Below are 21,522 nucleotides of genomic sequence, written 5' to 3' on the forward strand. Positions count from 1 at the left end.
GCCTGTCTTTCCTAACTTTAAAAAAGCATACCATGACTCATTATGTGGGCTTACCCAGTTGATGGAAACTTCGACAAAACTTACAAGAGAATAATAGCTCATCTTTAGAACAACTGTCTAATTTTCATCTTGATTTTGGGCACAAGAATAAATAAATTTGCAAATCATACCTTCAAAAATCGTTTTTCTTCTTCTATTATACTTTTCTCAATTTTTAGTCTTCGCTTTTCTTCCTCAAGTCGAATTTTTTCAATCTCTATTTGAACATCAAAATTAGAGCTGCTTGAACTGTTTGTCTTGCACAAGTTCCGAGTTCCCAGATATCGAGGGGAATGAACTCCCATGAATTCGAGCTCTTCGGCCCTTTCCCATTCCTCTTCAACTGCAACCCAGTCGATATTGCGGTCAACAGATACACTTCTTCTCAACTCGGGATTTGTGCTAAAAAGGATAAGAAAAGGGATTAAAAAAAGGTAAAACAGAAAAAGAAGATAATAACAATGTTATATTAAAAGTTTCGCTGCACAAATTTTAGTAATAAAAAAAGGACAATAATAATCCAGAGCCATTGATGGAGCATAGGGCGTCAATAATTTTTATATTTCATTTGCCTGGTAATTTTTACACTGCAAGTTAGCAAGCCTGCCAAACCTATTGCGTATATTTATCAGCTATCGTTGTCCAGCTCATTCCATTCTCCTGGGACATGCCCTCTACAGACAACTCCCCCTTCTAAAGTATCCTCACGCACAAAACATTTTTCTGGACATCCTCCTCCAAGGAATATCCCCCTTGTCGAATTCTTCCAGAAATATTCCCCCACAGACAATTACCCTCATGAAACCTCCTATTTGTTTCCATGAATAGAACTGAATATTTTGGTGTGTTTTGTCATGTTTTTGTTCTTGTGTTCCTTCTTGTTTTCATTACAATGTTTGTTCTTGTGGTCGTTGCTGAGTTTGCTCCTGTGTTCCATTTTTCCTGTGTTTTTATTTCTTATATTTGTTTAGTTGTTACTAAAAAAAAAAAAAAAATCATAAATTCAACAATACGTTCTCAATTTTGAGTTTCTGCAGCACACGGGCTAGGGGATTCTCTTTCAGATATAGAGGATGTAAGATATTTGTTGGTTAGATGTTTTATTTACTTCGCAGCAAGTTTTAGAACTCAAAATAGACTGCACGTACGAAATCATTTCTGAAATAAAATGCTGTACGAAAAGCTCTTAAGAAGGCTCCAAGAGCTGAAATCAACTCATTTCGGTAATATTCTAATAGAGCGTAATGAAGGCGTGAATATTCTTTCAAGAATAGCTATATTCATATTAGGCAGCGATATTATTAGTCAAATACTAGATATACAGGTAGATTCAAATGTAGAAAGAGCGATTATATCAAAGAAACTACTCAGTAAATTCACGACAAATACTTTCAATTGTGCTTGATAAAAGGAATATGAACACAAGTGTGATTGATATAGGTCTTTTTCTAAAAGGTTATTTAGACATTGGTAGTTTCTTTCTCTAAAGTGCTAAACCTGTCAAGTACTGAAAAAAGCCTGGAGAATGACTAATCAAACATCTACCCAAAGCATCAATATTTATTTGGCAAAGACACTTATGTGATATTTTGACCTCAATGGTATAAGAATTACGATTATGAAACTGTAGAAATTTAAATTCCGCATCCACCCATTTTGAACAAGGGTTTTCAGCTTAAAACAAATAACCGTTTTCTTTAATAAAACTTGAGTCTGGGTTCAAAAAAACTAAGGTCATCATTTAATCCATTATCTGGATCATTATATGTCACTGCGTTTTTATCTACATCACTATATTATAAATAATCTTTGATTGTAATATTAAAAATAATCACGACATTTTTTATGTGATGAAACTCCTGTTTCTCCTGGACAATATTTCAATGCTTAAAATATTAATTACTAGTAATTTATAACGTCTACTTAAGCGAGAAAGCCCTTCAAAGAGGGCTTGCCTTAAGCTCCGCTTATGATTCATGGCACTCTCGCTATATTTTGAATTATTAAAAACAAGGCACCAGAAATATAGTAAAGTCTGTGCAACTTATCTAGTAAAAAAAAAACCAAAAAAACGTTAAGCTATGTAAAAATCGGAACGTATGAATATTTTATTTTATCTTTTTTAATTCCAATTCCAAAATAAAATTAGCTATCTTGCCTCTCGCTTAAAACTTCTTCCTCTGACACAAATGAAAGTCTTTTTCTTTCATCTACAACTGGACTAGGTGTTGTTCCGTCTCCACTGCCACGACCGCTGTCTGATCCACAAAAATCACCAAAAATAAGGTCACATGCCACACCTTTCCTTATAACCAAGGTCAGGTGCCGAGATGATTTCAGTTCATTATTAACCTTAAAAATAAACCTATTTATAGTTCTATTTAGCCCATTTGAAGTGCGAAGAATTTCACTTCCAATAAAATACCTCAAATGTGAAAAATATGTCACATTGCCTCATACTTCAACCATTTCAAGGAGGAAGGTAGTTGTACAGGCAAAGGGTCTGAAGTTCAATACTACCTACCCCAAAAATGAAAAACACATGAAAATACACTCTCCAAAGAAATAATGGTTTAAAAATCCCAATATTTGGACCAAAATGAAAACCTCACAAAAGCCATCATTTTGTTACAATTTGACCAAGTATTTAATCAATTTTAATGATTGATTTCTTTTTTTCTCTTAAACTAAAAAAAAGCAATAATAACAATAATAATAAATTTTAATTGCCGGTCATGATGTACAAAAGCACACAATGGATTAGATTAATGGATTTATTGATTATGATTAGATAGATTAGGAAAAAAAAACAAAAAAACAAGATACAATCAAAACAAATTCAAAAATTAACCATTGACAAGCCTAAGGAAATAAGCTTCCGGAAAATAGAATCAAAATTTAGCTGATTTCAAACATATTTAATCGATAGATCCTGTGACAATAGATTTTGAGCAATGGGTTCAGTTGAAACTACGAACTGAGTATGCATAACAAGCAATAACGCCGCCAGGAAATTTACCATCGGGAGGGGGGAATTTACTACCAGGATTCAAATAAAAGTAATTTTCTTTTTCCTCTTTTGATAAAAATAGTTATTGTCTTATTTCTACCTGGGGAGGGATGGGAGATTTACCTTGGTCCCTTTCTACTGCTGCCCATGATAACAATAACAGCTAGTGTTGCTGATGCTGCAAAACATTTTGCAAGTATGAAATGGAAATAACGCTGCCTGAGCATTTGGATATACACATAGCCATATTATAGGCATATACAAATACGAAAAAAATGATATTCGTTTGGAACCCTTTTCACAATTGAAAATCCCTTGTGACAAGCTATCTACTAAAAAACTTCGTGGATTCAGGAAAAAAATTGATGGTCAACATGTCGGGGTAGACTACAAGAAAAAACAAAAAACATAAAAAAAACTGTCTGGGTAGACTTTTAAGACGCGTACTTGATATAATTTACTTGATGCATAGTTTAGGCAAGTTTTTGTTTTCTATGATGTAATCCTAGAAAACAACAGCAATATCTTTAAATAAACAAAAGTGATGTATCTGAGCATTGAAATATTAGAGAATTATTTTAGTCAACAAGTTAACTAGGTATGCTGTTTGTATCTATAAATTGAGATGTTTTACGAAGAATATACAAATATGAAGATGAAGAGATTTGAACAGAAGATACTATAAAGTAGAATACGAAAAAAGACTAAAAGAGGAAGTAAATAGTTCAAGAATAGAGACATCTTTTTCAAGCCTTTCTTTTAGCCTGTGATATCGTTTTATCCCCACCTTTTCTGTTTCTGTTTTTGCCATCAATCGCATAAAGTTCATTTTAGTTCTTGGACTTATAATTCTGTTTTCCTTTTTTTGCGTTAAATTTTTACTGACAATTTTCAGACTTGATTGGCGTTTCTTTTTCTTTTGTCTTGCAGTATTATTAATTTGTTTTGTTTTGCTTTCTTTTTTCAGACATATGAAGCAAATTCGGCTCTATTGGAGCTTTTGAAAATAAATATTATCTTATCTAAATAATATTCAAGCCTTGCCCGACTTCTCGTCACCTAAGCCAAGGGACCAGTCTGCCTGAGCTGTTGCAGGATCAACATACATCGTAAGTATTTCCTCAGTTTTCGGCTTATTTTGGCCGAAAATATTTTAGCCGAAATTTTAGATACATATATTTTAGATACTTATTTTAGCCAAAAAATATTATCAGTATGGGTTACGTTCCATCCATTGATAGAGTTTGCAACACTGCACCACCAAAAGATGCCCACTTTTTTCTTTATGTAAATTTCAAAGACAAAATTCACCATCATTTTTAATTAAATATTGAACTTGAAACTCTATTTACTGAAAAGTTTATCTAAACATACTGATATCATACCTAAACATATCTAACATACATGATAAACATATCTAAACATAAAAATGTGTCTTGATTCTGACTGAGTATACTGTACCTATGGTAATTCTTAGATGCAAATGCATCCCATATTGGGGATGAAAAGAGATGCACCCTCCAAAGAAGTTCGGCTAGTCAGAAAAAAATGAAGTTAGTAAAATTAGCTCCGTTACTTCTGACACTTTACCACCATTTTTACCAATATTATGATTTTTTTCGGTAAAATGACCAGATAATCACTAATTTATATTGATTTATGTCTGAATTCCCCCGTTACATTCAAAGAAATTATTGAGTGATACTTCAGTTGGCAAAAATGTTATTACTTGTATACTAGGTTGGTGTAGAAAAACATATATATCAGTGTAGCATAGAAAAACTTCCATGAAAATCTATGACACAAAGCGTTGTGACTTTTCACTATTCATTACTATTTCTTACTAATATCATAGTTTTCTTCGGCAAATGACCAGATACCCACTAATCTATGTAGGATGCTCCCCACTTCACCCCTAAGACATATTAAGTCATGCTTTTGTTGCAACAAATGTGTAACTTTTTTGCAAGCGGATGTACTAAAACAAATACTTCTAACATAGAAATATTTACTTTTGAAGATAAAACATTCTAATAGGCCTGAGGAATGAAGTTTAGCATGAAAATCAAGGTCATACGGAGGACGAACTTAGTCACTTGCCCCCTTTTTCAAACTTCGGAAAATTATATAGATGTTTATACTTTTCAATTTCTAACGGTATAACAAGCTAAACACATATTTTTAGATAGGGGTATCAACATTACTCCAAATATAGGCTAAGTCCTGGGTATGGCTGTTGCAAAAATATACATTTGTTGGTTGTTCTAAAAATCTCATATACTTAAGCTCCTCAACTCCTGGGCAGAATTACCTCGTCAAAATCCAATTTACTGAGGACTTTTCCATTTAAGGACATAACTTCATCTCCAGGTCTAATGCCAGCAGCGTAAGCAGGTCCACCTTCCCTACTTGACTGAACGAAAATGCCAGGTCTATCAGGAGGTCCTTTAATTACACTGTAAAAAAAATACAAAGACTCTTAATGTTTGATCGTTGATAAGAAGCATAACCTATTTGTCTTTGATATCATTTTACTTATTGCTGCAAAAGGTAGATTAATGTTTGTTAATTTATTGAACGTTTGTTGGCTATACATCGTTTCTAATTTATCCTCAGATTATTGAGATTAAATACTACAAATCTCTTGTCAAATTTGATGGGCATTGTTTAAATTGTACAAATTTGCTGTCAGACATTTGGCTATTGTCATTCATATTTTTGGAGAAATAAATAGTATAATTAATCCGTACAAAGACACAATCTTTGAACTTAAACCGAATTTCGGTTAATTAAACCAAATTCTGATGTCATGTTTTGTTAGCTATAGATAAGGATTAAAATAAAATTAGGCCTCATTTATTCCTCTTCTCATGAGTGTGGGTAAACCTTAATCTATGCCTTATTTCAGCGCCACCTACATGGGTTTATTACAATTCTTCCGTTTTTTTTTCTATTGGAAGCTTGTGTGACAAAATCAAGAGTTAATTTCATAAAACTTGTAGAACAATTTGGGGTAATGAAGTGTAAATAAAGAGTAACTCTTTCCAATAGAAACAGAAAGTCTAAAAATAGAGTTCTTATAAGAATGTACTGTTCTAAAAAAAGGATAATTTTACGGTAGAACCAGTTGAGTTTAAATTTACCCATTGAGAGTTTTTACCATGGAAAAATTTGTTAAATTTTATAAGAAATGAAAAACAACCCGAAAAAGGGGAACGATCTGGATCAGAAGTACACTTTGAAATTGGGCATGTCTAAGAGCTCTGGTGAAGAGGTTTCAAGCCCTTAACTACAATTTTGTTTTCAATATATGTTTTTAATATATGAAAACATACAAAAACATATAATTTTTGTTTTCAATATATGAAAGGTCGTGGACGTGTATTTTTTGTTTTATCTTTCCTCTTTTTTTAATTGAGGTTGATCGCATAGAATCGGTGGCCATCGGGAGATGGCTCACTTGTTTGGCCATTGAAATGCCTGAACTGTCAGAATCCACAGTATTTATATAGCATCTCAGTTTCTGAGACAACACTGTTTTGCTGTGGCGTATGCTTACAAAATATATCTCATGTAGTTCACTCGCCTTGGCTAGTCACGATGTTTGCCGCACCTTTGACTCCCTGATCCACCCCCTTATGCTCTTAAGGGCTGCTAAAAGAGGGGTAAGTCCGGCTATCATCAGATCTCAAAGGGATATGTATACCAAGCTAAGAGTCCGACTTAAAATCCCCCTTCAGAAAGATGAAATGACAAAGCCACAGGATAGAACTGTGCTAGTTAAGAAAGGGGCAAGGCAAGGTGCCATTGCCTAACCTTGTTATTTCAGTAACTACGTCCTCGAGGCTCAAGATCAGTGTCAGATGTCCTGCGTTCTTTCTGGTCATAATATCTCCTTAGTCACTTATGCTGATGACATTTTTGACCTTAGCCGAACTCTAGACAAAATTCCTGAAACATATCAAAAACTGCAAACCGAGTATTTAAAATCTGGTCTTGAATTCAACGCTGAAAAAACTGACGTATTCCTTTATATTTGGAAAGGCACACTTCCTGATGAAATTGTTCTTGGAAATTCAAAGATCCGCCCGTCCGACCAAATCGTTTATTTTAGCATTCCCATTCGAAATACAATTTATCACATTCGTTATCTTCCAGCCGAAAACATCAAATACCGTTTATCAGCCTCATGCGCTTCCATAGTCTTTGATAAGTTTTGTTTTAATCGCCATTATCTGTCGACCCTGTACAACACTGTTGCTCTCCCTCATAACCTCTGTGTTGCACCTTTCTGGAAGGTTCTTACAACGTTGATAAATTGAAAATCCGTTTAACCTTCTTCCGTTTCGCAAAATATTTACTGAGATATCCAATTTCGACATGCAATTCAAAGCTCATCAATAGACTTCGCATAGCAGATCCTACTATAGCTGTTGTTGAGCTCATAGAAAAACACAATCAAAAGATTTCAAATCACGCTTGGAACCAACTCCTTTTACACTAGCCACATCTATATATATTGTCTCTTCTTAATTTTCTTCATTTTTGGTACAAGTGTCTGTGTTCTTTATTATTTCTGTGTTTTCCAAATGTCTTTCGTCCTAGAAAGTATAGTGCCCTTCTGTTGTGCTCCGTCATTTTTGTTGTTAAAACATGCTTGGAACCAACTCCTTCTACACTAGTTACATTGTAATAGTTACATAGTGATCTTTTGTATATATATATATATATATATATATATATATATATATATATATATATATATATATATATATATATATATATATATATATATATATATATATATATATATATATACTATATATATATATATATATATATATAATATATATATATATATATATATATAATATATGTGCTCTGTTGTTTCCTTTTTGTGATAAGACAGGTTTTCAATAAATAATAATAATAATAATATACTGTGCATTCCAAAGAAAATAAACGATAACTATATGCGTTAATAAAGTAATTAAATAGAAAAACAAGTTTTTTTTCAACTGAAAGTAAGGAGCAAAATTAAAACGAACAGAAATTATTCCGTATATCCCTTGTAAGGTATTAAACCTTAGACTAAGGAGGTGGATAGAAAATGGGGAGGTTTTGGATAAGGTTCAAGCGGGTTTTAGAGAAGGTTTTGGGACGATTGATAATATATTTATTCTGCAGGCCTTAGTCAATAAATATACTAGTGCTAAAAAAGGAAGGTTATACACGGCATTTATAGATATTAAAGGAGCTTTTGATAACGTTTGTATGTTTCTACTAATGGAAAGTTTGTCAGAGATAGGTCTCCCAATCCCATTTGTGTTAGTTTTAGTTCAAATGTATAGGTTTACTAGAGTGGTTGTGAGAGTTGGTAGGCAAGTTTCAAGGGTAGTTAGAAGATATAAAGGTGTTAAACAGGGTTGCATATTGTCTCCTAAATTATTGGCCCTGTTTATAAATTCTGTAGTGGCGTTTATGGAAAAGAAGGAGGCGCCAATGGTGAGTTTAGATATTGTTTCCATTTGTATGATGTTTTCGCAGAGGATATTGTTTTGGTTGCTGATTCAGAAAGGAACCTTCAGAAATTACTTGATACTTTAGGTGATTATTTGGATGGGAAAAAGTTAGAACTTAATTTGGATAAAACCGTAGTGTTAGTATTCCGTAAATGTGGTAGACTTGAGGAGGATTTTAAGTTTAGTTTTAAGGGTAAAAGGGTTAGATTAGTGGAGGAATGGTTCTATTTAGGTGTTAAGTTTAAGGCGAAAGGAAATTTATTTAGTACCCATGTAGAAAGTAGGATCGAAAAAGGTAAGGCACGTTGTAATATGGTATTAAGAAGTCAGCTGAGGGGTATTAAAAAGATGCAAGTAGTTAAAGAGGTTTTCAGGACTAAAATCTTAGGTGTAATGCCCTATGGTTCTAAGGTTTTGGGGGTATGTGAAGGGAGACAGGCTTGAAACAGTGCAATTAGGATATTATAAGAGGTGTATATGGATAAGTAAGAACACAAATATTTTAGTAGTTAGAGGAGATTTAGGTTTGTTTTCTTTAAGAAGTCGTAGGCTAGTTAACATGGTTAGGCTTTGGGAAAAATTTTAGTGATGCCTAGAGTGCAATTGATGAAGGCGGCTTACTTAGAAATGTTGAAGAGCCGCTCAGGTAGTGGATGGCCGTACCAAATTAAGAGTGTCTTACACCAGTGTGGACTAGGCCATATGTACGGGGATGGTCTAGAGCTTGAAAACATGGGGGACCAGGTATGCATATTAGTTAAAAGAATTTTACAGGACCAAGAAGTACATACATGGCAAGCCTGGCGATCACTTTCGAATTCAGTGGGGCTTTATTGCCGGTCGAAGGAGATTTGGGGTGAAGTTTTATTTTTTAAGGTGGGTTTGAATAAAAATGAAATAAAGCTATTAATTTAAATGAGGGCTGATAGTTTGCCACTGAGCCAAAGAAGAAAGTTTATTGGAAAGGAAAAGTCAAAGGCTGGTCCTTACTTTTATCCTATGTGTGGAGGTTTAGACGAGAGCGTGTATCACTTGATGTTTGAATGTGAGGAGCTGAGTGATTGGAGACTGGAAGTGTTTGGCAGGGGGGATTATGAATTTGAATGGTTGGTGAATGCGTGTGCGGATGAGTGTTTTATGGGTATCAGAAGCTTGGCACGATTCCTTCATCTCGCGATGAATCGTAGAAGTAGATTTCTGTAGGATTATGTTAGGTTATGTGCAATTTCTTTGTAATGGTTCTTAGTTTATATTTTTTGCCATGGCCTATGGGCTTTAGCGCATAATGAATTCTATTCCTATTATATATATATATTTTTTTTTTTTTTTTTTTTTTTTTTTTTTTTTTTTTTTTTTTTTTTTTTTTTTTTTTTTTTTTTTTTTTTTTTTTTTTTTTTTTTTTTTTTTTTTTTTTTTTTTTTTTTTTTTTTTTTTTTTTTTTTTTTTTTTTTTTTTTTTTTTTTTTTTTTTTTTTTTTTTTTTTTTTTTTTTTTTTTTTTTTTTTTTTTTTTTTTTTTTTTTTTTTTTTTTTTTTTTTTTTTTTTTTTTTTTTTTTTTTTTTTTTTTTTTTTTTTTTTTTTTTTTTTTTTTTTTTTTTTTTTTTTTTTTTTTTTTTTTTTTTTTTTTTTTTTTTTTTTTTTTTTTTATATATATATATATAATATATATAGTATAATATATATATATATATATATATATATATATATATATATATATATATATATATATATATATATATATATATATATATATATATATATATATATATATATATATATATATATATATATATATATATATATATATATATATATATATATATATATATATATATATATATATATATATATATATATATATATATTATATATATATATATTATATATATATATATATATATATATATATATATATATATATATATATATATATATATATATATATATATATATATATATATATATATATATATATATATATATATATATATATATATATATATATATATATATATATATATATATATATATATATATATATATATATATATATATATATATTTCTAACATTTCTTATGGGTTTAACATTTCTATCAAACCTATCAAACATTTCTAAGTGTTCGTATTAATGGTAACAGAAATTATCTATTTTAGAATTTAATGCATGTTCACTAACATAAGAGTAGGTAGGTTCAACCCCTGAAAGTGGAAGGAAGCGGTTGGTCAGAGTATTCTTCTACTTCTCCCGGAAACGACATCCATCACACATCATAGTTTCAACGTGTTCATTTTTAGTAGGCAAATACTTCATTGGGTAAAGATTTGAGCTGGGACCAGAATCGCCTTGTTAAATCAGCTTCACATTAAATTTATCCTGATCCCGATTTATTCTGGTTTTAAACAAGGTGGCAGGCACTTTCGGAAGGGTGAGGTCTCCAGACCTGAGCTCACTCAAGTGTGAAAACTTTAAGATTTTTGACAGTTTCATATAATCTACGGCAATTGGGTGTTTTGCTGGTTTTGCTACCCCTATGGATTGGCTCTTCTCCTCTTAAAAAGAAACTTCCGTATAATTTCAGGTGGTGCTCACTTTCAGAAATCGAGTACATCAGCTGGCGCCAAACATGGTAGAAGTGCACCAAGTGTGGAGGAAACTGTGCAATTCGTGTCGGAAACTGTGCCATGCGTGGTGGAAACAGTTTTAAGCGGAGTGAAAACAGTGCTAAGTGCGGCAGAACTATACACCAAACGCGGCGTTTCGAGATGTTGCATTAAAAGTTCAGGGCTAATACAATTCTGTAAAATCAAATCAGGAACAGCTTAATAATGATTAATTTTGAAAACCAGACTATCAAATTGATTCAGCACATAAAATAGTGAAACAATCCACAAATAGTGTCAAATGAGCATAAAATAACTTGTCAAAAGGGTACGAAAATCCAATAAGATTACAACTTAATTTAAAAAATAATTTTTTAAGGATGATAATGATGCAAGAGCCATGGTGTCTAAACACCTCTCTAATGTGAAGTAATGATACATAGAACAGGCAGGTACACATAAAGGCATTTTTGGAGGGAGGTGGGGAGGGGGCAACAATACGAAAATTTACGATTTGAATAAGGCCTCGAACGAGTCTGTTGATTTTGAATTGAAGTTACCAAGTATTTTGCAGTAGGTTGCCTAGGTTGCATCAAGACATGGCTAATTGTAGACAGAGAAAAGCCAAGACAGATAGTTCAAGTAGTTGAGAGGTAAATGTTTAAATGGCTTGGTAAAAAATTACTTATATTTAGAAGAGAGGGCCATTGTTGGACCCCCCCTCCCGGTGTACACGTATCGTCAAAATTACCTGCATCCAACACTATCCGTTCCTAGTAAATGAAGGACCAGTTTGGCCTCTATATCACCATTGTCTTTTGACTGTTTGGGTTTTATTGGGAATGGCCCTTGGGATTCTGAGTCGACAATTCGCCATGATAAATGATCACTCTTCTTCCTAAAAGTATATAATAAATTCAGCTAATGTAATGAGCAGAAGTAGTTAAGCCCTTACGGCCTAGAACGGGAAGATTGATGCACATATTTGCACATATTTGATGCTAAATTTTATTTCTGGTCTAATGGGCGGTTGAGTAGCTTCCTTAAACAAGTCCTAGGTATTTTTATATTTTCACCACGATCCCCAAATCTCTTGGTAAACATCATCACCTCGAGACTAGTAAAATATTACCACCATGCACTGTAAAGAAAAGTTTTTTGAGATTCAACAAAAATTGTTTCCAATGTTTATCAACAAAAAAAAAAAAAATTAAAAAAAAAAAAAAAAACCTTTTCATACCTTTCATACCTTTCAGTTTACCTTTCATACAGAGTAATTTATATTTGTTTTATGTTTTAAACTTGCCCCTCACTTTAGTTGAGAAACCTTTTCAATTTGTTTAATTACGTTTCGTGAAACTGTAAAGTTTTATGAATACAATAATTTTGGTAACGCTGAAAAAATGATCAATATTTCAGTGATCTCGTTTGGATTTTGATGGGTAATCAAACAGTTCGTATTTTTTAAACAGAGGTGACCCTATAGACCCAGTGGGCCTAGAACATCAGGAGAGGGCTAAATTTAACGGAAATGAAAAGTTCTAGTGCCCTTTTTAAGTGACTAAAAAAATCGGAGGGCAACTAGGCCCCCTCCCATACCACTTTTTTCCCAAAATCGTTCGCTCAAAATTTTTAGATAATTTTTTGTTCAGCATAGTTGAAAGGCCCAATAACCATTTCCTTGGAGACAAAATGACCCCCTACAGCCCCTAGGGAAAGGATATAAAATTAAACCATTGTTTTATTTCTTATTGGGAAGTATGCATACATTTTTCGGGTAGGGAGGGGAGGAAGAATTTTCTGCTGGGAGAATTTTCAAGGGAGAGGATAGTTTCCAGGGAGTGACATTTTCGGAGGAAATTTTTATACTGGGTGAATTTGCAAGATACAAAATTTCTTTGTATGTCTTGCTTTCTCTTTGCTGATTCAATTTTACGCGTGGAGATGTTAAGGGTAATTGTCCGGAGTAAATTTTCGCCAGGATTGATTTATCCAGACGATATTTCTATGGGGAGGGTGGTTTTCCCGTTAAGGTTATAAATTGTCCAGAGGATATTTCTAAGTGGGGGATGTATCCGTGGAGGTCCACAGCCAGGTATCCTGGCGTTATTTAAAAAACGATCAGAAAAAAACGAGTTTTTCAACTGAAAGTAAAGAGCAACATTAATACTTAAAATGAACAGAACTTATTACGTATATGTGGGGGGTCGCTCCCTCATCAACATATCGCTCATTACTCTAAATTTTAAATTTTGTTCTGATTCTTTAAAAACGACTCCTGAAACACAAGGGTCGTTTAATTAGAACAATAAGTAACTTTTTCCAAAGTACTAAAAAACTGTAGTGTGACGAGTGAGGTGTTGAGGAGGGGGAAAACCCCTATCATATATGTTATAAATTCTATTTGTTTTAAGTTTCAATGCTGCTTTTAATTTTCAGTTGAGAGAACTTTTTTTTATTTATTTAATGAAGCATCGAGACAAACAATTTTCTAAAGGCAATGGAGAAAGTATTTTAGTTAAAATAAAAGTATATAAGAATGAAAAAAGTAAGTAATTATAGAAAATACTCAACACAATGGTCTTCTTACAAAAACTAAGATATAAACTCCCAGCATTTAGTTCTGTTGAGCAATGCTGAAGCATTGGATGGATTTTTTTAACAATAGTTATCCAACACCAAAATATTTAATGCCTTTAGACTCAGTGTTTATAAAAAGCAACGCATTATCAAAGTAAAACATTAAAACTAAGATTAGGAAAATCAAATCAAAATTTTTCATTCAATATTTTTAATTTAATTTTGAATACCAAAGGCCAGTAATTTGACACCTTTTATGCTTCATAACTGTGAAAAATTAAATCTTTTTCAAAGGGACAACTAAATACATACCATCACTCCTGGAAAAAATTGTTAGTATAACACAAACGAACGTATCCGTTCAGAGGGAAAAATACAGAAATTCCCAGCATTCCGTTCAGGGGAAATATTTCTGATTATAGTGGCTTCATATATCAGCTCATGGGTACTCTTGCGATGCAAGCAAAAGTTGACGGCATATTCTTACCGAAACTGTCCCTTATTAAGTTGTTTTCCTTGTGTTAACTTTCTAACTAACTTTCTTGTGTACTAATAACTGCACTAATTGCTAATAAGCAAATATATGTTTAAGATCACCATGAAAGGCAGATTCTTCTACGTAATGATGTGAAAAGTTAGACTTTTACACTTTCGTTATTGACAAGAAGTCCTTTTTAATTGCCACTTATTACTATGATTATATTGATTTTTTTTTACTCCAGTACAATCATACAACACAAGTTTTTAGTGAAACCTGATAAGCATCACTCAGTCACAAATTAGAACTTTTATTTTCCTTATAATGGGTCAAAATCTATTGGCAGGCAGCAATAAATATTTTTTTCAGGGTTTTTCCCTATTCTGCTCTCTTTCCTTCGTCTTCCTTATAATTACTTTATAGTCCCAAATTTAAAGGGGAGCCATGCCCCCCCCTTTGCCGGTGCCCATGATCTTCAGGGAAGTGTCAAGGTTTTTACCTTTAATCCAAATGCAATTTCTGAGTGTAGAACAAAGACCGGGCAAACCAGAACTTTATTAGCAATAAACTTCAACTTATTACTGCTGTGAAAAATTTAGTGTCTCTAATATTAATCACTGGACTATAATTGTTCTAATAATAATGGAAGTCATTTTAGAATCACTTCCATCCATTTGTAACGTGGTCTTCATGGGAGTAGCATGTTCTTTACTTTTCCTCCAAATGCAATTTCTTCTTTAAGAACTACGACCAGGCAAAACCAAAACTTTTCAACAGCAGTAAATTTCTACTCATTACTGGGCTAAATCTACTATTACTACTGCTACTTGTACTAACAACTCACCGCAGCACCAAGCCGCCTGAGGCAAAGACAGCTACGTACGGTCCTCCTCCATCCCAATCTGTTCAATGCCTCTCTCTGTATACCCCCCGAGGAAGTTCTCATTTACCTTATATCTTCCCTTGAGACATTCTCCCACCCCAACCAGGGACAACCTGCTTTTCGTTTAGCCCTAGACGACTGGCCGAAAAGGACGATCTTTGGCAATGTGTCATCGTTAATCGGCAGAACGTACCCTAGGCATCTCAACCTTTCTCTCATTATAGCCTTAGAAAGTGGGATTGAACCACGCTTTTCGTAGAGCCTTCTGTTTGAGATACAGTCAGTCAATCGGGTACTCAAAACAATCCGTAGGCAATTTCTTTAGAAAACATCTAGAAAGTCTTCCTCCGTTTTTCGGAGCACCCATACTTCACAACCCTACTTGACCACTGTCATCACTGTAGCTTCCAATGTTCTAATCTTGGTTCGGAGACGCATCTCCCTGTTATTCTTAACTTTTTTCAACTGCGAAATAACACCCTGGGCCTTGGCTATTCAACTTTTAACATGTTGGCTATCAATTATATACGCGCATAAATACCCCAAAATTAATGGAAGTCGTCTTCGAAGCAGTTCCATCCATTCGTAACGCGATGAAGTGCCATGCTCTTTACCTTTACTCCAAATGCAATTTCTACGTGTGGAACAAAGATCAGTTGAAATGGACTTTCACTAATAGCTGATTCTTACTCGATACCCTCTTAAACCCTGATACCGTAATATTACAGAGGAAATGTAAGACGGAAAGAAAATTCAATCAATCAAACTAAGAAGAATATGGAGAAAACTTAGGACTAAGAGCAGTCCATATTTAAACCTGAATTCTAAGGAGTCAAAAGGTTTTGAGCAGCTTGTGTTTCACTGCATTGGATTAAGTAATTTGACAAAAGCACCTTTTTGATCAAATAGGAAAGATAAAATCATTAGCATCTTGAATGCTAATTACCAAACAACGGAATATGTTGGTAAACACGTCTCAAAGAGATCATGATACAATGATATTTCTAATTAACCGTTCTTCTTCTTAATAAAAATCTACTTGGATGCTCATAATTCAGCCCTTTTCCAGTCTTAGTTGAAGCTTGTTCGAGTTCTTGAAGTCAATATACGGTGCCTAACTGCAGCAATATTTTTCACGCACTAATAGATAAATGACAAATGCAATTTTTCTCCTATGTGTTTACAATGTGTTCTTTCATTTAATAATCGTCACTTATTCTGTTCTTTCAGTAGACCCTGCAACAAATTTGGAGGCAATGGGCCTTTGCGACCAGAGCCTCAACTCAGTATGGTGAGCTCACGACTATATATTATCATGTATAGCATATGTATTGATAATTTAATAATTTTATCATTATTATATTACTTTATAATATATTATCATTATAATAGAATTATTAATATTTTTATATACCATTACATCATTATATAATATGTTTTAAATAATTCATTCCAATATCTTATCATAAAAATAATAATAGTCTTAACAATGCCACTTCTAATTATAGATAGATAATTTATTCAGCCGCTAGGCCATACACAAACATTACAATGATTATATAAAACAACAGCCAGCATACATTTAAATAAATGGTATAACTACTAACAACAAACAAAAACCTTACAACCATTATTTATATCTTTTTAAACCCTCTTTTAAAAATCCAGTCACTGCTATAATCGTCTCCAAGGATGATGACTTAAGGATCCTAGGAAAAAACACTTCCCCATCACCTAAATACTTCAATCTCAAATCTGAAAGCCATCTTTTCTTTTTCATCATCTTTTTGTTCCAAATCATGGCTTTTCTTTTTTTAATATCCTGACTTAGACATCCAAATCAAAATAACCTACATATGGACGTCCATTAGAAAGGCGTCTTTTAGAGTATATTGCAGTTAATTAGTCGAACGGGGTATAAGTCATTTTAAGAAAATGATCAGCCATATATGGCGGCCCGCCACCCAATTGGATGGGAGGTGGACCCATCCAGTATCGATGGCTTTGTTTAGTTCCTTATATAGAGATTCAGGTCTTTCTATCGGTGTGGTGGGTGATGGCGTGGTCACTTTCAAGATGTGGTGTCCAGAGAGAGAAATTTTGGCCAAAAAGCTTAAGAAGTTGGTAATTTTTGATATACCGAAATTTTAAGAAAGGTGTACATAAATGCAGACTGGAATGACATCCTACTGTGATAAGACTCCAAATACCTCCAGTGAAAATTTTCTACGTGAACGAATAAAATCTGACAAGAGGTCATAAAAAGCCCAAACCTCAGATTATCTGAACGGAGAACGTGAAAAGCAACGGCAATTGTGTGTATTTTCTTATGTGAAAGTAAATGGTAAACAAATTTTAATCAATTTAGAAAGAACAAAGGTTGTAGCCTCTAATTTTGCCGACAAAGGGAAGGTGACAAGATGTGACATGATTTGACAAAATAAGCTTTATCTTAACATTTCTAAAGTCCATCATTTCAAACAAATATAAAAAGAGCTCCATACCAAAAGTGTCGGTAATCCACCTTTTTTTGTCTTTCTACTTTTTTTTGGTTGTAGATTTTAGATAATGGAATAGTGTTTTGACATGATATGATCTTTGTTGTTGATACCAAAACTAGGATATCGATTTTCGATGTGTTCCTTTTTGGGCATTCTTGTTGATGAAAATCTGCCTTTGAAACGTGACATTGATTTGATTAAAATACAGAAATGTAGGACTCTTGGTACTTTAGGGAGGCTCAAACATAATTTTTCTGGATCCATTTTGAATGTCCTTTTTCACTGCTTCATCCAATCTTATGTTTCTTACTGTCCAATGTATAAATGTCAACTTTCTTTCTCTTTGAAAACAACTTTCCAAGGTTTACAATGAGACTAGAAACCTCATTAAGGAAACTAATCGTTCAGGAGTTATTCTTTTAGTTGATCTCGAATCACTGTATGTTTTGCGTGGGCTTGTTTTACCTTTTCTCAGATTCATTATGACTTCCAACAACAAAATAAATAACTTTTCGGGTCATTCACAAAATAATGAACTTCCGGATTATTCACTGGATTATTTTCAGAGAGAGTTCATTGACAAAGTTCATTCAAAGTTCATTCAAAGTTCTTGATGTAAAGTTTTTCTTCTTTAATCTTGCCCAAATGTCTTTACCCGAAAAGTTATTTATTTTGTTGAATATAAATATGCTAGTTTCAATTTTATTATTTTAGTTTTTCTACTGAAGACGGTCGCTGTATATGTGACCGAAATATCTGGACTTTTGTACCTGTTTTTTCACTGTCTAAATAAATGGATTTTTGGGATTTTCCAAATCCCATTTGTTAAAACCGGTGATTTTTCCTAAATCTAGTGATTTTTCACGATACAGCGTTTAGATTCATGATTCAATCGAATAAATCATACAAGAAGCTAATTAATAAAAAAAAAACATAAAACAGTAATTCACTACAGTTCTTAATATGTTCCAGATTAGCATTTATGCAAAAATACCGCCAAAGAAACTTCTGATTTACCACCATATGTCAATATAAGATATAGACCCCAGAGCGTTATCATCAAGATAACAGGCGAAGCTAGTTAATCACAAAATTGTAAAAATGTTCCATACTTTCTATTTCACAACATTTGCTCAGGTCAAATTTTTGTCTCCATTTGTATGGAGTTTTTTCTCTGTAATCTATCAGCTCTAAATTAGATTTCCTTCTGTTAAAACCTTTGAAAGCAGAGTGAATGGTGGATATGAATATACCCTTTCTAAGTCTGCAAATACAAAAGAAATGGAGTCATTCAAAAATAAGAAGGTAGGTATACATTAAATATAATTTTCTAAATGAAGAGAAAAAATCATTGAAAAAGAAAATAGCACTTAGTACTATTTACAATAGGATTTGCAATACAGTATAACTAGATAGATTAAATCGATTGCAGTTTGATTATTGAAGTCGGTTGCGAGTGAAGGTGGGGGGGGGTGTCAACCCTGGGAAATCTCTAATGATTTTAATCTTTACTTCTAATCTCAAATCGAAACTCCAATAACTTTCCGAATTCTCTTATTTGTAATTGAAACACCTAATAAGCCCGGATAACGTCATATTCTTTAAGTTTTTGGATTTAGGTGCTAACATATCAAACAGTTTGTGGTAACGAATTGTAAGAATGGAGCAACAAGGCTGAATAGTAACCGAAACTCTAGAAACGGAATTTTTATATCAATCGATATATTATCGGCTTGTTTTGTTGATTCCAAATATTTAAGATTCATTAAGCTTGGTTCTACTTATAAAAGGCCAAGAAACTGTGAAAATTTGCCTGAATTATGAAAGAGGAAGGAATCACCCACTAAAAGTCAAAGAATTGTAATTAAAATCAAACCTTTAGATTCGGCGCATCAGATAACCCTGCTGTAGAGGTTTCAAGCCCCTATCTGCATAAGTATTGTAATTTTGTATTATTTACAAGAACAAAAATCACGGATGCGTTTTATTTTTTTTTTCAGGGTTGACTGTATTGAGCCAACAGTCCTAGAACAGCGGGAGAGGGCTTATTTGAACGGAAATTATAATTTATGCTCTCCCTTTTATTTGATTAAAAAGATTGGACGGCTACTAGGCCCCCTCCCACGTCCCTTTTCCCAAAAAATGGTTCAATCAAAAGTTTGGTAAAGCTATTTTGTTTAGCATAGTCGAAAGGTTCTAAAACTACACCTTTAAATTTGACATGACCGACGCAGGCTCCGAGGATAGGTCTGGGGATGAAAGTATGCTAAAGATAATAAGGATAATGTGCGATCTATGAAAACCAATTTCATAGCCACAAAGACAAATAACGGGTGACAGAATGCATTGGACAGTATAACTTGGGCTATATATTTGCACATTAGGAGGGTGGGGGTAGGGTTAGGCTAGGTTACTTTACCCTTACCCTCCCCTGTATTTTTCCATGAAAATATAAAAAAGCCATTTCAAAATTGTCGCTGGTGTCCCAGTAATTATACTAGCTCAACTAGAGTAAAAAGAAAATAGTTTCTGTATTTTTTGGGAAAAAAACTAAAGGTTTGGATCGACAAGGAAATATATTAAAAAGGAAAAGTAACTATTTCAATTAGATCACCGATAACCAATTTTCAGTGATCAGGGTATATGCCAAGGGTACCAATTCGGAAAAATACAGGGAGGAAGCAAGGATTTTGTTCTATTCTTTGCATAAAGATTCAAAAATACATTTTTCAAAATTCCAAGGGTAATTTTTTCAAGAATCTAGTGATTATTTTCTACCGGGTGACATCCCTGGTGCTATTTTTCAGGTTGTTCCAAAAACTGTAGAAAAAATTGGCTTCTTATAAGGGATTTTTATCTTCGAAACGGTATTTATATTTATTTTTTCTATACTTAGCAATACGGGGCCCAGGGTTCAATTCCCGCCACACCACAGCAAGGTTGGGTGACAAGCTTTCTACTTGTCCCTTTAAAAAAAAACTAAAAAAAAACAAAAAAACAGTAGATGAAACGTCGATTCGACGCCCGCTGCTCTAGCAACGGCTCTGGGGAATCTTTAGTCTTTTTTTTTTGTTTCCCTGTAAGTTAGTAAGTGAGTTTTTTTTTCTTTGGCTACGTGGTTCATATGTCTTGGTCCTTTTTACAGGCCAAAGAGCCTTTGGGGGAATAGTATAGAATCTTTATTGTATGTGTTTAATAATGAATATATCTTGACTTATTAAATTATCTTATCCATGCCAAAAATTTGCAAATAAAAACTGCGTACACCGTTTCGTGTAAGAGAATATTATGAAAACAACCAAGGATATTCTTTGTTCAATACTTGACTGTTGTAAAATTAAATTTATTGGCTTACCCCAGGGCTCAAAATTAGGCTTAATAACATTCATTAACGTTTACTCGGTGCATTTAGATATTTTCAAGATTTTATACACAGTTGTCAAATCGTAAAAGGGCTAATCGTATAAACGGCTTATATTTACTTAATATCTAAACAGACTAGTAGCTAGTGTGTATGAGGAACTTCTTATATGCTGTTTCTTCATTTAGAAAGTTCTGGAAACGAGATTAAAAAATTAGTGTAAGCAATATAAATTTTTCATCTATATTAGGGCACAGTCAAAAAGTTCCATTTTTCTTAAGTTCTTGAAAATAGTAATTTTAATTTTTACTAACAGAACTTCGAGACATCAGGGTACTACAAAAGATAGGCTAGACAATAATATTTCCAATCTGACATTTTGATTATATCTAATCCCCTGTATTCTGAAAGCTCCATTGAAATGGCCGTAAATCCTCAGCTATTTTATATTGGGAACTAAAGTTTTCCTTAATTCCCTAAGACTAGCAAAATTTCAGACGGTCTTGATAGGCCTGGAGCCTTCAGTCATGTTAGGCTATAAATAAAAA

The 21,522-nt window shown here is 33.0% G+C and overlaps 2 protein-coding genes across 6 annotated transcripts in view; one reads left to right on the forward strand and one right to left on the reverse strand.

Moving 5' to 3' along the window:
• Positions 1-21,522, reverse strand: part of LOC148940590 (uncharacterized) — a 394,960-nt gene that overhangs the window by 39,753 nt on the left and 333,685 nt on the right. For all 4 annotated transcript variants that reach the window (XM_089105580.1, XM_089105582.1, XM_089105583.1 and 1 more), the window contains 4 exons: positions 11,923-12,069; positions 5,361-5,505; positions 2,198-2,391; positions 171-441 (listed from right to left, as the gene is read on the reverse strand). In XM_089105580.1, the coding sequence (XP_088961706.1) occupies positions 171-441; positions 2,198-2,391; positions 5,361-5,505; positions 11,923-12,069 (757 nt within the window). The remainder of the gene's footprint in view (positions 1-170; positions 442-2,197; positions 2,392-5,360; positions 5,506-11,922; positions 12,070-21,522) is intronic.
• Positions 1-21,522, forward strand: part of LOC148940591 (uncharacterized) — a 40,986-nt gene that overhangs the window by 18,207 nt on the left and 1,257 nt on the right. The window lies entirely within an intron of this gene.

This window comes from Artemia sp. Qi Xiang Cuo, chromosome 19 (assembly GCF_049724085.1).
Source record: "Artemia sp. Qi Xiang Cuo chromosome 19, ASM4972408v1, whole genome shotgun sequence".
Taxonomy (NCBI): Eukaryota; Metazoa; Arthropoda; class Branchiopoda; order Anostraca; family Artemiidae; genus Artemia; species Artemia sp. Qi Xiang Cuo.